The 14,960-nt window shown below is 49.3% G+C and overlaps 1 protein-coding gene across 1 annotated transcript in view; it reads right to left on the bottom strand.

Moving 5' to 3' along the window:
- The window catches only part of SLC30A9 (solute carrier family 30 member 9), a 112,550-nt gene extending 98,441 nt beyond the window's left edge, over positions 1 to 14,109 (bottom strand). Inside the window, exon 1 of the mRNA XM_044298669.1 lies at positions 13,918 to 14,109. Within this exon, the coding sequence (XP_044154604.1) occupies positions 13,918 to 14,017 (100 nt within the window). The 5' untranslated portion in view covers positions 14,018 to 14,109. The remainder of the gene's footprint in view (positions 1 to 13,917) is intronic.
- Positions 14,110 to 14,960: the final 851 nt, after the last annotated feature.

Below are 14,960 nucleotides of genomic sequence, written 5' to 3'. Positions count from 1 at the left end.
GTAGGGCGAAAAATACGGTGACTCGTGTGTAAATGTATAGCTTGTGGCTCCTGGTAGTCATACTTTTTTTTGGCTCTTCGTGTCTGTGAGGTTGGCCACCCCTGCAATAGATCTTTCTACAGAGAGAACTGGTGGAGCACAGCGACAGGAGGGCATGTCTCTCTCCAATGTGAACGTATTGCAGGTTGTGGGTGCCAGACCTCTGGAGAAGAGATTAGGTCAAGGGATTTAATCTGCATGGTACTATCTAGTTACTGACTTACTGTGCACCACGTTGAGGTATCCTGCTGCAATGTCTCAAAAGGAGTGCCAAGTAGCATTACTATATCACTGTAGTAGGGAACGCTATGAAAATTAGATAAAACTAATACTTTATTTATTTATTTATCACCACCTAACCACAAGGTGTGAGTCAGATCAAGATGGCACATGAAAACCGCAATAGGCGGTACTGCTCAGTTGTGGATAGGGTCGCTAGAAAGTCCACTACTGGTGCGTTACTAAAAGCTGCACCACCAGGCCAGCCGGCCGTGATGAGTTGATACAGCCAGAAGTGTGCACCGTGGTACGGACAAAGGTGCTCTGCTCAAAAAGAAACAGCTTGGTGTGCCCTGGACTAAAGTTAACAAGCTAATCCATTGATAAACATCTACCTGTAGGGACTGACCTGCATTAGAACCATCTGTTCAGGTGTGAACCAGATGTCTGAGTGCCGGCCCTACGAGCACGAATCAAGAGACACTAGACTTAGCTGGGTTGATCAAAAAAGGCTTGATCGCAACTGCTCACAAACTGCAGAGGGCTGGGGTACCACAGACCTCAACTGCAGTGTGAGCGCAATACAAGTCACATGCAAAAAGCATAAGTTTGCCCCCACTCATCGCTCAACGCGTTTCGCCATGTGTGGCTCGTCAGGAGCATAAAAATGTGGGTTCGAGAAACAGCAAAATAAGCTGCTAACCTCCGTAACAGAGGTTGCAGCACTGAGTGGCCTCCCCTCTTCTGAGTCAAGCCTCTGGGGCGGCCAATGGGAAGACAGGAGGCGCGGCATCGCCGCATCAGCCGTCCCGCCCCCTCTGTAAGACAATCTCAGACGAATGTCAAAACATTCGTGTGCTGGATATAGAAGTGACCAAACGGCGGCTGTACATTACTACGGCAGTGTGGTATTGCAGGAACCGGGATAAGGGTTTCAAGATGGTATATGGTCAAGTGTATTGATAACGATATTGATTACAGGATGAGATGAAACGGCAGGGACAAAGGAGAGTCCTGCCATATCTCACAAATAGGGTGGTGCTTATAGCGACTTAGCGAGTGTTCGCAAGAACCCTTTTTGGCTACAAAGGATCGGGTGTCCAGATTAAAGTGGCAGCCAGATCAAGGAAGATCATGCCCTAATTAATATTGCACCCGTTACGATCCATAACAGAATATAAAGGGAACCGCATATACAGTGACTAAATGTCAACAGGCAAGGGAGCTGTGTTCATTTAGTCCATGTTATTGGAGTGCATGGATCAGGAAAGATCATGCCCTGATATTCCACCCGTTACACTCCATATAGTAATTTGAAGGAAACCGCATGTGCAGGGACTCAAAGAAAGCAAAAAAGGAGTTATACTCATTCAGTCCCTGTGGTTGGAGTGCATGCAAGCGGTAGATCCACTGTGTCTCCTTTTGTAATAGTCGCTTGTCAAAGTCGCCTCCTCTTGGGGATCTTCTCACCACCTCGACAGCCTGAAATTTAATCACATCCGCATTGCCACCATGTAAAGTGGATATGTGTCGCGCAATAGGAGTATCAACACCTTTGCGGATGTCGTTGAGATGTTCTGCGATTCTCCTGCGGAATTCCCTAGTGGTTTTGCCCACATACTGTTTTCCACAAGTACACGTGGCTAAATATACCAACCCTCTCGTCTTGCAATTGACAAAAGATCTGATGGTAAATGTCCGCTCAGTGACGCTGCAAGTGAATGTAGCGCCTAACTGGATAGCGGAACACGCCACACACCCTCCACATCGGAAGGTCCCTTTGAGGTTGGTACTCAACCAGGTGGTTGTGGTGGGGGCCTGAAAGAAGCTGTGGACCAGACGATCTCTCAGATTGCGTCCACGTCTATACGTTATAAGAGGTGTATCGCCTACCATATGCCCGATATCGGGGTCAGATTTTAAAATCCCCCAGTAGGTCGTAAGTAACTCCCTTACTGTATTATGTGCTTCATCATAAGTGGCCACAATGCGCAGTTGTTCTGATTCAGATGGTCCTGATTTAGGTGTGAGCAAGGTATCCCGATTCAGGGCCAGCGAATGTTGGTAGGCCTTTGCTAACACATGCTGCGGGTACCCCCCGCTTCTAAATCTGGTCTGTAAGTCATTGGACGCAGTTCTAAAATCGGACATACTGGAACAATTGCGCGTTACCCTAAGGTATTGACCTTTAGGAATTCCCCTCTTCAGGGGCAACGGGTGGCAACTGTCCCACCTAAGGAGACTATTCGTGGCGGTCTTCTTACGAAATAGCCGTGTGCCAATGTTGCCATTAATGTCCCTGAAGATAGTCAGATCAAGAAACGTGATTTGTGATTCCTGGATCTCAGATGTAAAAAAACTGTCCCATCGTGTTATTATTCAGGTCTGTGACAAAGCTATTGAAGTCATCTACACTTCCTGACCACAAAATCAGCACATCATCGATGTAACGTAACCACAAATTGATGTGGTCAGCCCATCTCTGGTTGTTGTCAGCAAATACAACTTCCCGTTCCCACCAGCCCAGGTAGAGGTTAGCTGGTGGTACATACGGTGATCAAAAATAAAAAAAGTTGTGTTCAAGAATAAATTTCATCAGTTCAAGAACAAATTCGTTATGCTGCCAAAAATGGATGCCTCGTTGGTTTAAAAATGAGGCCACAACTCCACACCCCTTTTCATGAGGCATGGAGCTATAAAGGGCCTCCACATCCAAGCTGGCCAGCATGACGTTGTCACCAATATGGATCCCCTCCAATTTCTTGATCACATCCAAAGAATCAAGTACATACGAGGATAGGGCCACCGCAAACTGTCACAAAATCCTATCCACGTATGTACTGATCGGATGTGTCAAGCTCCCAGTCCCAGAGACGAGGGGACGTCCCTTGAGTGGTGAAAGCCCCTTGTGTACCTTGGGCAATCCATAAAAACATGGGATCTGGGGATGTTTGGGGAACAGAAAATCTAATTCCGTCCGACTGATCAAGTGCTACATCCAAAATATTCTTCAGTTTTTTTCTAAATATTTCGATTGGATTTGTCTAGCACACGATAACATGAATTATCACTAAGAATGTTGAGACACATGGCCTTATACTGTTCGCAATTCATTGCGACAATATTACCTCCCTTGTCAGATGGTTTAATGACAAGGGAGGTATCATGTTCCAGAGAGAGTAATGCGTCAATTTCTCTCTTATGGAGGTTTGATTCAGTCCCTCTGATTGCGTCAAGCATTCTAAGTTGGTCTGTCACGATATTTAAGAAAATGTCAGGGGGTGTGCCATCACTCATGGGTGGGTTTTTTGTGGAGGACAATTTAAGGTCCGTAAAAGGACCCTCTCCAAGATCCCTTTCCCCTTCTTCCATGAGGGCTACCAACAGTTGGATGTCCGGCAAGTCCTGGATTTCAATTCCAAGTTCATTGCATTGTTGTTGGTTATGCGTGGCAAAAAACTTTTTCCATTTTAGTCTCCTTACGAATAAGGTCAGATCCTTTACCCACTCGAAGGAGCTAAAAGAACAGGTGGGAACAAATGATAGGCCCTTACTAAGTAGTTCCAACTCTACTTCTGTCAGGGTCCTATCAGATAGATTAATAATTTGTAACTTATCCATTGGCTCGCCTTTAGCTGTGGAGTCCAGTTTGAAAACCAGTTGCACCCATCCTTTGACGGTGTGCTATTGTTTTTTTCTGTTTCTCAGGCTGTATGATCTCATGGTTTGGTTCCCTAAAAAAAAAAAAAAAAAAAAAAAAAAAAAAAAAACTGTGACCCGGGGGCTCCTACCCCTTCCGCCTCTACCTCTAGGTCCTCTGTTGGAAGGCTGAAATATGGGGTATTGGCTAATTGGGTAGGGGGTGCCCTCTGTCTCAGTTTCACCCTCTGATGATGAGAGTTCTGTCTCAACCTCGAGGGTCCTAGCGGTTTTGGTCGCAAACTCAAGGATGCGCCCTTCTTTAAAATCCGCTTTGTGCCTCAAAAATTGAGAGTGTTTGCGCTCTTTTAACTGAGCTGTAAACCGTTCCACAGTCTGCTGCAAAAAACCTTCCTTACGAGTGAAGTCAGAGCTGTTGGAGAATTAAGAGGGGGCGGAGCGATGGGGCGGGACGGCTGATGCGGCGATGCCGCGCCTCCTGTCTTCCCATTGGCCGCCCCAGAGGCTCGAAGAGGGGAGGAGTTCTCTCCTTATATAGTGCGCGTACTGGCGGCCGCGCACGGCCACTCAGTGCTGACAGCTGCAACCTCTGTTAGCAGCTTATTTTGCCGTTTGTCTCGAACCCACATTTTTATGCTCCTGACGAGCCACACATGGCGAAACGCGTCGAGCGATGAGTGGGGGCAAACTTATGCTTTTTGCATGTGACTTGTATTGCGCTCACACTGCAGTTGAGGTCTGTGGTACCACACCAAGCTGGTTCTTTTTGAGCAGAGCACCTTTGTCCGTACCACGGTGCACACTTCTGGCTGTATCAACTCATCACGGCCGGCTGGCCTGGTGGTGCAGCTTTTAGTAATATAGGTTGTAGTTTTCCTTTCCCCCTCTCCCCTTTTTCTTGAAACAATAAAGTATTAGTTTTATCTAATTTTCATAGCGTTCCCTACTACAGTGATATAATTTTGATGGTGGAACGTATACCCAACACCAGAAACTTGTCAGTGATTTGCCAAGTAGCATTACCCAGAATTCCCTAAACATGTGTGGAACCCAATTTCTAAATTAAGGGGCTATAAATTTCATCAAAATTGATGGCCTATTGTTGAGATAAACCATCTCCCCTACCCCACCAATGAACTGCTAGAAGAGGCCACGGTGCTCTGGCAAGTAGCAGAGTTTATCGGGCACAGCTCGGTGCTCTTAGTAGTGGCGGTGACTGGTATTACACGTCAGAGATTTCACTGCAAAGCCAGAAGTGGATCCAGCAGGAAGAAGTAGAAGTCCCTCCTTTATATTTCCATTCCGTTTCAAATCCACTTCAGGCTTTGGCTGAAACACCTGCGGGAAAATCTGCCTCAAGTACTCTGTGTGAACGTACCCAAAGTGTTCGGCCGCTGCTCCAGTCCCTGCTCTTCTGCACTTCCTGGTCTCAGGCTGAACATATCGGAAACGTACTGGACTGCCTGCTTGGGCATCCTCGTCAGCAGCTGCTAGTAAAAGTACTACGCCACAGACCCTTCAAACAGGTGATCGCAAAGTGGGGGTGAGAGACAAACAGTAGATCTATGGTCATACCCCCTGACTGCTGTGCCTTCAGCCTCGCATGATGAAGAGCTAGTAGATGAGAATGAAGCGCATGGCTGCTCTGGATGAGGTGGGGAAATGGCCATACAGTTTTTAATTTTGAAATAAAAATGACACAGCACAGAACAAACAGTACAAAGAGTACAGCACCCAACAATACATCGTAAAAGTCACGCACAACCTCCCCAACCCACAATTACTGGCTGCGACCGGTAGCCTTTTGTCCTCTATAGGAAAGCTGCCCGAACTTGAACTACTCATGCAGAAATGGATTTAGATTACTACATTTCTCTAATTTTATATATTACAGAAAATGTATATACAGGGCAAATAATGGAACATGAGCAGATATAAGTGGTGGGACCCATTCTATCCGGAAAATAGTGGACGCCCCAGCTACAGTACTACCAATGTCACCTTCTGTCATATGTCAACATCAAGTGACATCTTAGGCTTGTTTCACACTGGCGTTTTGGCTTTCCGTTTGCGAGATCCGTTCGGGGCTCTCACAAGCGGTCCAAAACGTATCAGTTTTGCCCTAATTCATTCTGAACGGAAAAGGATCCACTCAGAATGCATCAGTTTGCCTCCAATCCGTCTCCATTCCGCTTTGGAGGCAGACACCAAAAAGCTGCTTGCAGGATCTGTCTTGGCTATGTTAAAGATAATACAAACGGATCCGTTCTGAACGGATGCAGACGGTTGTATTATCTGAACGGATGCGTTTGTGCAGATCCATGACGGATCCACACCAAACGCGAGTTTTGAAAGTAGCCTTAGTGACAACAAATTCTCCTAATGAGGTTCTCCATCAGGACAATGGCCTGTCTATATGGATGTCATAGAGGGGGTCTCCCCCCTTCAGGGGTCCCCTTGATAAGCAAGAGTGGGGAGCTGCAAGAAAGGGCATTACGTGGAAGAGCATTTGCCTGCAGGGGAAAGGATACGCCATAGGCAACTTCCCCAGAGAATTACACGAGAGCTAGTGAAGGCAGCAGTATTCTGGACTCATAAGGCCTGGGCTACACTCTCTCACATCTAGCAAGTATTACTAGGAGGTAGGGCTGCAACGATTAATCAATGTAATCGATTATATTCGATAACTGGATTCGTTGTCGACGAATCCAGTTATCGAATAATCGCCGATTCGTTGCTATGCGGGCGGGCGGGCGGTCGCTGCATCTTTATTTTACCTTTTTACAATGACGCTCCTGTAACAGCCAGGCAGAGAGGACGGCGGCGTAACGTCACTCAATCACGTGACATGCCTGCTCCGCCTCCTTCATTCATGAGGTGGGCGGAGCAGGTGCGTCACGTGAGTGAGTGACGTTACTCCGCCGTCCGCTCTGCCTGGCTGTTACAGGAGCGTCATTGTAAAAAGGTAAAATAAAGATGCAGACGTGATTAGTCCGACTTATAAGCATCGGGGCCGGGGCTGTTATGGGGAGGGGGGAGGATCTGTCTATGGCACTGCTATGGGGAGGGGGGTCTGTGTATAGCACTGCTATGGGGAGGGGGGAGGATCTGTCTATGGCACTGCTATGGGGAGGGGGGTCTGTGTATAGCACTGCTATGGGGAGGGGGGGTCTGTGTATGGCACTGCTATGGGAAGGGGGATCTGTGCACTGTTATGAGGAAAGGGATCTGTGCACTGTTATGCCCATAACAGTGCACATATCCCCCTCTCCATAACTGCGCCGCCCACAGATCCCCCTCTCCATAACTGCGCCGCCCACAGATCCCCCTCTCCCATAACAGTGCACATATCCCCCTCTCCATAAGTGCGCCGCCCACAGATCCCCCTCTCCATAAGTGCGCCGCCCACAGATCCCCCTCTCCATAAGTGCGCCGCCCACAGATCCCCCTCTCCATAAGTGCGCCACCCACAGATCCCCCTCTCCATAAGTGCGCCACCCACAGATCCCCCTCTCCATAACTACGCCATCCACAGATCCCCCTCTCCATAACTACGCCACCCACAGATCCCCCTCTCCATAACTACGCCATCCACAGATCCCCCTCTCCATAACTACGCCATCCACAGATCCCCCTCTCCATAACTGTGCCGCCCACAGATCCCCCTCTCCATAACTACGCCGTCCACAGATCCCCCTCTCCATAAGTGCGCCGCCCACAGATCCCCCTCTCCATAAGTGCGCCGCCCACAGATCCCCCTCTCCATAAGTGCGCCGCCCACAGATCCCCCTCTCCATAAGTGCGCCGCCCACAGATCCCCCTCTCCATAAGTGCGCCGCCCACAGATCCCCCTCTCCATAACTACGCCACCCACAGATCCCCCTCTCCATAAGTGCGCCACCCACAGATCCCCCTCTCCATAACTGCGCCGTCCACAGATCCCCCATAATAGTGTCGTCCACAGATCCCCCATAATAGTGTCGTCCACAGATCCCCCATAATAGTGTCGTCCACAGATCCCCCATAATAGTGTCGTCCACAGATCCCCATAATAGTGTCGTCCACAGATCCCCCATAATAGTGTCGTCCACAGATCCCCCATAATAGTGTCGTCCACAGATCCCCCATAATAGTGTCGTCCACAGATCCCCCATAATAGTGTCGTCCACAGATCCCCCATAATAGTGTCGTCCACAGATCCCCCATAATAGTGTCGTCCACAGATCCCCCTTCTCCCATAATAGTGTCGTCCACAGATCCCCCATAATAGTGTCGTCCACAGATCCCCCATAATAGTGTCGTCCACAGATCCCCCATAATAGTGTCGTCCACAGATCCCCCATAATAGTGTCGTCCACAGATCCCCCATAATAGTGTCGTCCACAGATCCCCCATAATAGTGTCGTCCACAGATCCCCCATAATAGTGTCGTCCACAGATCCCCCATAATAGTGTCGTCCACAGATCCCCATAATAGTGTCGTCCACAGATCCCCCATAATAGTGTCGTCCACAGATCCCCCATAATAGTGTCGTCCACAGATCCCCCATAATAGTGTCGTCCACAGATCCCCCATAATAGTGTCGTCCACAGATCCCCCATAATAGTGTCGTCCACAGATCCCCCATAATAGTGTCGTCCACAGATCCCCCATAATAGTGTCGTCCACAGATCCCCCATAATAGTGTCGTCCACAGATCCCCCATAATAGTGTCGTCCACAGATCCCCCATAATAGTGTCGTCCACAGATCCCCCATAATAGTGTCGTCCACAGATCCCCCATAATAGTGTCGTCCACAGATCCCCCATAATAGTGTCGTCCACAGATCCCCCATAATAGTGTCGTCCACAGATCCCCCATAATAGTGTCGTCCACAGATCCCCCATAATAGTGTCGTCCACAGATCCCCCATAATAGTGTCGTCCACAGATCCCCCATAATAGTGTCGTCCACAGATCCCCCATAATAGTGTCGTCCACAGATCCCCCATAATAGTGTCGTCCACAGATCCCCCATAATAGTGTCGTCCACAGATCCCCCATAATAGTGTCGTCCACAGATCCCCCATAATAGTGTCGTCCACAGATCCCCCATAATAGTGTCGTCCACAGATCCCCCCATAATAGTGTCGTCCACAGATCCCCCATAATAGTGTCGTCCACAGATCCCCATAATAGTGTCGTCCACAGATCCCCCATAATAGTGTCGTCCACAGATCCCCCATAATAGTGTCGTCCACAGATCCCCCATAATAGTGTCGTCCACAGATCCCCCATAATAGTGTCGTCCACAGATCCCCCATAATAGTGTCGTCCACAGATCCCCCATAATAGTGTCGTCCACAATTTGTTTTAATATGGCCTTTGAACATATTTTTTCAAGTAAGATCATATAAACCTCTCTGTTTTGTAATTTTGTCGTTTTTGCCGATTAATCGTAGAAATTAATCGGCAACTAATCGATTATTCAAATAATCGTTAGCTGCAGCCCTACTAGGAGGGACATGTCCACATGAGAAACGTGCAAAACTAAAAGCAGGCTGTAAACCGCATATCAGGAGTCAGAAATCAATGAAGGAGCGGAGATTGCAGACTGAAGCTTAGTGCGACATATATGTGATATGGTCACACACACAACCATGCCGGCATGATCTCCAGACATTTAACCTCTAAAGTACCACATCAGTAACATGCTGTTGGCCTCAGCATTGCCGGATTAATGGTGACAGCCTTGGGCCTGTCAGGAAATACCATAGGTACGGATATATATAAATACATTTTTTCAGTTCTCCAGTGCAATTGTAAAAACCACAAGTGGAAAGTCATGTGCAAACCCCATAAGCCTGTGCTGAATGAGATGTATGTGACATAAAGCAAAGCAGTGACCAGTACGCAGCACAGTGTGTGGACCATGCATGATCCAGCATCATCTGACCTGGGAGCTGATTCCAGAAGCTGCAGCTTCATTATGATCCACGTGCCCTACAGCAGAGGCTTATGGAAGCTGATTACAAGTAATGACACAACAGCCTGCTTGTTAAAGGAACATGTCATTCAGAATCACGCTGCCCGCTATTAACTCCTTAGTAACCACCCATATGCCTTTTTACGGCGGTCACTAACGGGTCTTAGGCTAGGCCACTGCACTGCACAGCGCCGTACGCTCTATAGCGTCTGTGCTTGGTATAGCAGCTCAGCCCTATTCACTTCAATGTGGCTGAGCTGCGCCTAGGCCACGTGAAGGTGACATCACATGGCCTAGAAAAATCTGCGGCAATACTGCAAGCGCTGGTGACTTCTCAAGGAGCGGATTGGCGGGGGTCCCAGGTGTTGGACCCCCACTAATCAGATAATGATGATCTATCCAAAGGATAGCTCATCAGTTATAAAATCTCATAAAACCCTTATAGGTGTGCACCATAAATTTGGCCAATAAAAACTATAACTTGTCCTGCAAAAACAAGCCCTCATACTGCTACATTAACAGGAAAATAAGAACGTTACAGCTCTAACAAGGCAACGATGAAAAAAAATCAACCTGAGCATAACTAGACTTCATATGTGTATTTAAGGGTTATCCTCATTCAGGAAGAAAATCGGACAGCACATGCGATCCACCTGAGGTACAGAACAGACTCTTATCAAACAGATCCTGCACCTTCGCTCTGACAACTGCAGAAAATCACTGGCCTCTTCAGTGCACTGCTGAGGCCAGTGATTGGCTGCAGCAGTCAAATGTTGCCAGCATGATGTCACCGCTGCAGTCGGGTAGACAGCCCTGCCAGGAGAATTGGAGCAGCAGGCAAGTAATGATCTATTCTTTATTACAGGTGGATCATATGTGTTGTTCAGTCTCCTCCTGAAACTGGACAACCTCTTTAGGTGGCAATTTGGTCCCAGAGAGTAGATCTCAGTAGAACTGTAGAAACCTTAAAGGGGTTCTCTGGGCCCGCGGCCTGCTTCTCTAAACAGAAGAGTCATACTTTCCTGTTCGCCACTGCTCCAGTCCTCCAATGTGTCCATGTTCCAATCCCCGCAGTGTTGACATCCGGCACAGTGTGACCATGGTCACATGCTCTGCTGCAGCCAATGGTTGGCTTCAGCGGTGACGTAACTGCTTGTGGCCACGTCACGGCTGAAGCAGAGTATGTGACCATGGTCACTCAATGCTAGAAAACAAACAAGTGGACACAGCTGAGGCAGCTTGGGGGACTGGAGCAGGTAAGTACATACGAATCGTCTGTTTAGTGCAGCAGGCTCTTGCTAAAAACGGATTTTTCCCTTACAACCCCTTTAATAGGTCTAATGCAGAATTCATTTAATCCGGCATCTGATAACTCAATCTGGAATTTCCCCAAGATCAGAATCAGCAGACTGACCGTATCACTGGCTGAACCCACCAATGTTGGCAGGACTGGCCAACCAGCTAAGGTGTATGGGAATGTGCCAGCCCCCCCTCCACCTGACAAATGAGGATCGGGCTGTTGAATTTGAACATGTCCTATTCTTTTGTTTTTTCTCGTGCATACCAAAGCCATTGTGCATATGCATGGAGGTTCAGAAGTAGTAGCTGTGACCTTAAAGGGAGTCTGTTGGCAGTTATGACCAGATAAAACTGCTGACAGTGCCAGGCTGAGGTCACTGTGGAAAAGAACTTCTAGGGCACAACCATATGGTGCAGAACCGCAGACGGAAACTTTGCAGCATTTTCCAGCAGCAGCAAAGTGAATGAGAGTTAAACATGCTGACTTCCCAACACGTTGGCACCCTGCAGTGGGCCGCTTCATAACCCTTGTCCTGAGTGATGGCTGCAGGATCCAACCAGAGCAGAGAGGGGGCGCTGTTGAGCAGCACCATCGACAAAAGTACATTTACCCAGCTCTCCACGGCCCTGAACTAGGGCTGTCAGCAGTTCTGCTGGGTCAAAACTCCTAACTGAGACTCTTCAGGAATGATTGCATGAAACCGTTACAACGCTGAGTGCTGGGCCTCTGAGATCGGATCTCGGGGATCAAATTACCAAATATAACGGTGCATACTTATCAATATAATAAGTCAGAATAGGTCATCACTATCAGATTGGTGGGGGTCCGATATCCGGCACCCCTGACCAATGAGCTGTCCGCTGCAGCGGCCGGAAGACAAGCTCTGTCCACTGTGTACTGGCTGTGCTCCCATTCCTGAAGTAAGGTCATCAATATCTAGAGAACCCCTTTAACATTACTAGTCTGAAGGAGCTTTAAAGGGGTTTTCCTGGGAGAAATAAAATAAATAAAAAAAATAAAAAGGGAGACCAGATAATGCCAAAATTAAAAAAAGAAGCATTACTCACCTGTACGATCTCCTGCTGCTGCTCTCCAGTTCATGTACCTGATTGACATTGCAAAAGTGCCAGGAAAGACCCACTCACTGGATGAGGAATAGTGGAGGCGCGCAATGCGGCTTCTTTTTTTTTTAACCCCCTCTAATCCTTTTTTATATCTCCCTGGAAACCCCTTTAATACAGCCTCTTTCCATACATCCCATTAGCCAGATGGCAGTGCTGCCACAAAGAGTCTCTCTCTTCTGCTGGGGGACCTGGTACAGATAGTCCACCAGTGAGACAGTTCCCGTGGCAGGTTCTATCCATAATGCCTGATCATCCCCTTCCTGGCGCCATCTCTATAATACAAGTGGTCAATCACTCAGCTGACTGGACAATCAGGTCATTTCCTGGATCTATTTGTGTCCTGCAACGACTGCCAGATTCACAGAGTTTCATACAAAGCATTAAATGCAAAGTATGGACGTGTGTCCGCTAACACAGGGGAGTCCCGATGCTGGGGTACTGGGGGGTTCCAACTCAATGATGTCCCTACATCACACAGAGTAATAGCTGGAGGGGACAAAGCACGTGGCAGTAATATATACCTCCCAACTGTCCCCTATCCGGTGGGACGGTCCTGGATTTTGGGGACTGTCCCATGGTCTCAGGACAACTGAGGTACTGCATGTCCAAATTTTTTCTATATCCTTGTCCTGAATGCAATAGTGAAGCTCCATCAGCTCCCTCCTTCACCATTCACTGGCCCGCGCTCTCCACAGCAGCAGGTGTGACACGGTGACATCATCGCACCTGGCGGCACTGAGAGGGAATACCTCCTGCGTGGCGGCCCTGAGGGGGAATACCTCCTGCGTGGCGGCCCTGAGGGGGAATACCTCCTGCGTGGCGGCCCTGAGGGGGAATACCTCCTGCGTGGCGGCCCTGAGGGGGAATACCTCCTGCGTGGCGGCCCTGAGGGGGAATACCTCCTGCGTGGCGGCCCTGAGGGGGAATACCTCCTGCGTGGCGGCCCTGAGGGGGAATACCTCCTGCGTGGCGGCCCTGAGGGGGAATACCTCCTGCGTGGCGGCCCTGAGGGGGAATACCTCCTGCGTGGCGGCCCTGAGGGGGAATACCTCCTGCGTGGCGGCCCTGAGGGGGAATACCTCCTGCGTGGCGGCCCTGAGGGGGAATACCTCCTGCGTGGCGGCCCTGAGGGGGAATACCTCCTGCGTGGCGGCCCTGAGGGGGAATACCTCCTGCGTGGCGGCCCTGAGGGGGAATACCTCCTGCGTGGCGGCCCTGAGGGGGAATACCTCCTGCGTGGCGGCCCTGAGGGGGAATACCTCCTGCGTGGCAACCCTGAGGGGGAATACCTCCTGCGTGGCGACACTAAGGGGGAATACCTACTGTGTGGTGGCACTGAGGGGGCATAACTGCTGTTTGGCAGGACTAAAGGGAGTGTATAGACAAGCACTGAGCCACTATGCACCAGTGATGAGTTTTGTTCCTGCTCCTCCGGCTTTTTAGAAGTTGGCAGGTAGGGTAATATGTGGCCCCCAATTTGACAGTCACCAGGGCCACGACCTGGCAGCCACACAGGTGACACAGCACATTATACAGCATATACCAGTGCTGGGCTGAGGAGGGTAACACTATGTCTGGCCTCCTCCAGCACAACGCCTTGTACACTCACCGTGGCAGGCCCGGCCGCAGCTCGGCGGTACCGCATGAAGACGCAGGTAAAGCCTGCAGAGTGAGGACCAGCCCCGGCTCCGGGCAGACACCCCCGCCATAGTGCAATCCGGCTCCTTTCCGGCGGCACACACAGCTCATCCAGCTGTCTGTGTACCTGTCAATAGCCTGTCCCTAGAGCAAGAATAGGGCCGGTTCATGTGTGTCTCAGGTCCGACGCCATATTGTTGTAGACACCGCCATTGCTTTCCAGGCAAATCGCCTTTCAGAACATGGCGGAGAGGACTGACTGCTACAGAACGCTGCGTGCCGCTATGACGAGCGGGGTTTGTGTACATCATGTGTGACATAGAATACAAGCGACACGAGGCACTGGCGCCATCTACCGGGAGACAGCGGTACTGCAACACAGCTTTATTTACATCAGAGCAGGTGCCTGCTGGGAGCAGTGTGGATTATATCTGCAAAGGACCAGCGTTAAAGGGGTTGTCCAGCCAACTAACATAAAAAAATAAAATAATGCTTCAGATGCAGTAACATAATAAAATAAATGATACCTTACCAATCACTGGCAGTAAGGGTGACCTCAGTGTTGTGGACGTGTCAGTGATTGGCTGCAGCAGTCACATGTCTGTGTGCACACATCAAACCAGTGGGGGAATCGGTAAGGCTAGGGCTACACAACGACATGTGTTGCGCGACAGATAGGGCACAACTACACTGCTACATGTGTTGCGTGACATTGATGTTGCACCATTGTCGCGCAACAATTTTTTATAATGATAGGCTATGGTGTCGCAATGCGACATGTGACATTCTGCGATACGCCTGTCACAGAAAAATCCATCTTGGGTGGATTTTTTGCTACTGTCGTGTCGCAGTCGCAGCATAGACTATCATTATGGATTTTTCTGCGACTGTCGCAGCATGTCGCAGTGCGACACCATAGACTATCATTATAAAAATTGCCGCGCGACACATGTCGTCGTGTAGCCCTAGCCTAAGGCGATGTTCACATTTGCATTGGAGGCTCTGTTAGGGGCC

The sequence above is a fragment of the Bufo gargarizans genome, chromosome 1 (genome assembly GCF_014858855.1).
Source record: "Bufo gargarizans isolate SCDJY-AF-19 chromosome 1, ASM1485885v1, whole genome shotgun sequence".
Classification (NCBI taxonomy): Eukaryota; Metazoa; Chordata; class Amphibia; order Anura; family Bufonidae; genus Bufo; species Bufo gargarizans.
This window is presented reverse-complemented; position numbering and strand designations above follow the sequence as displayed.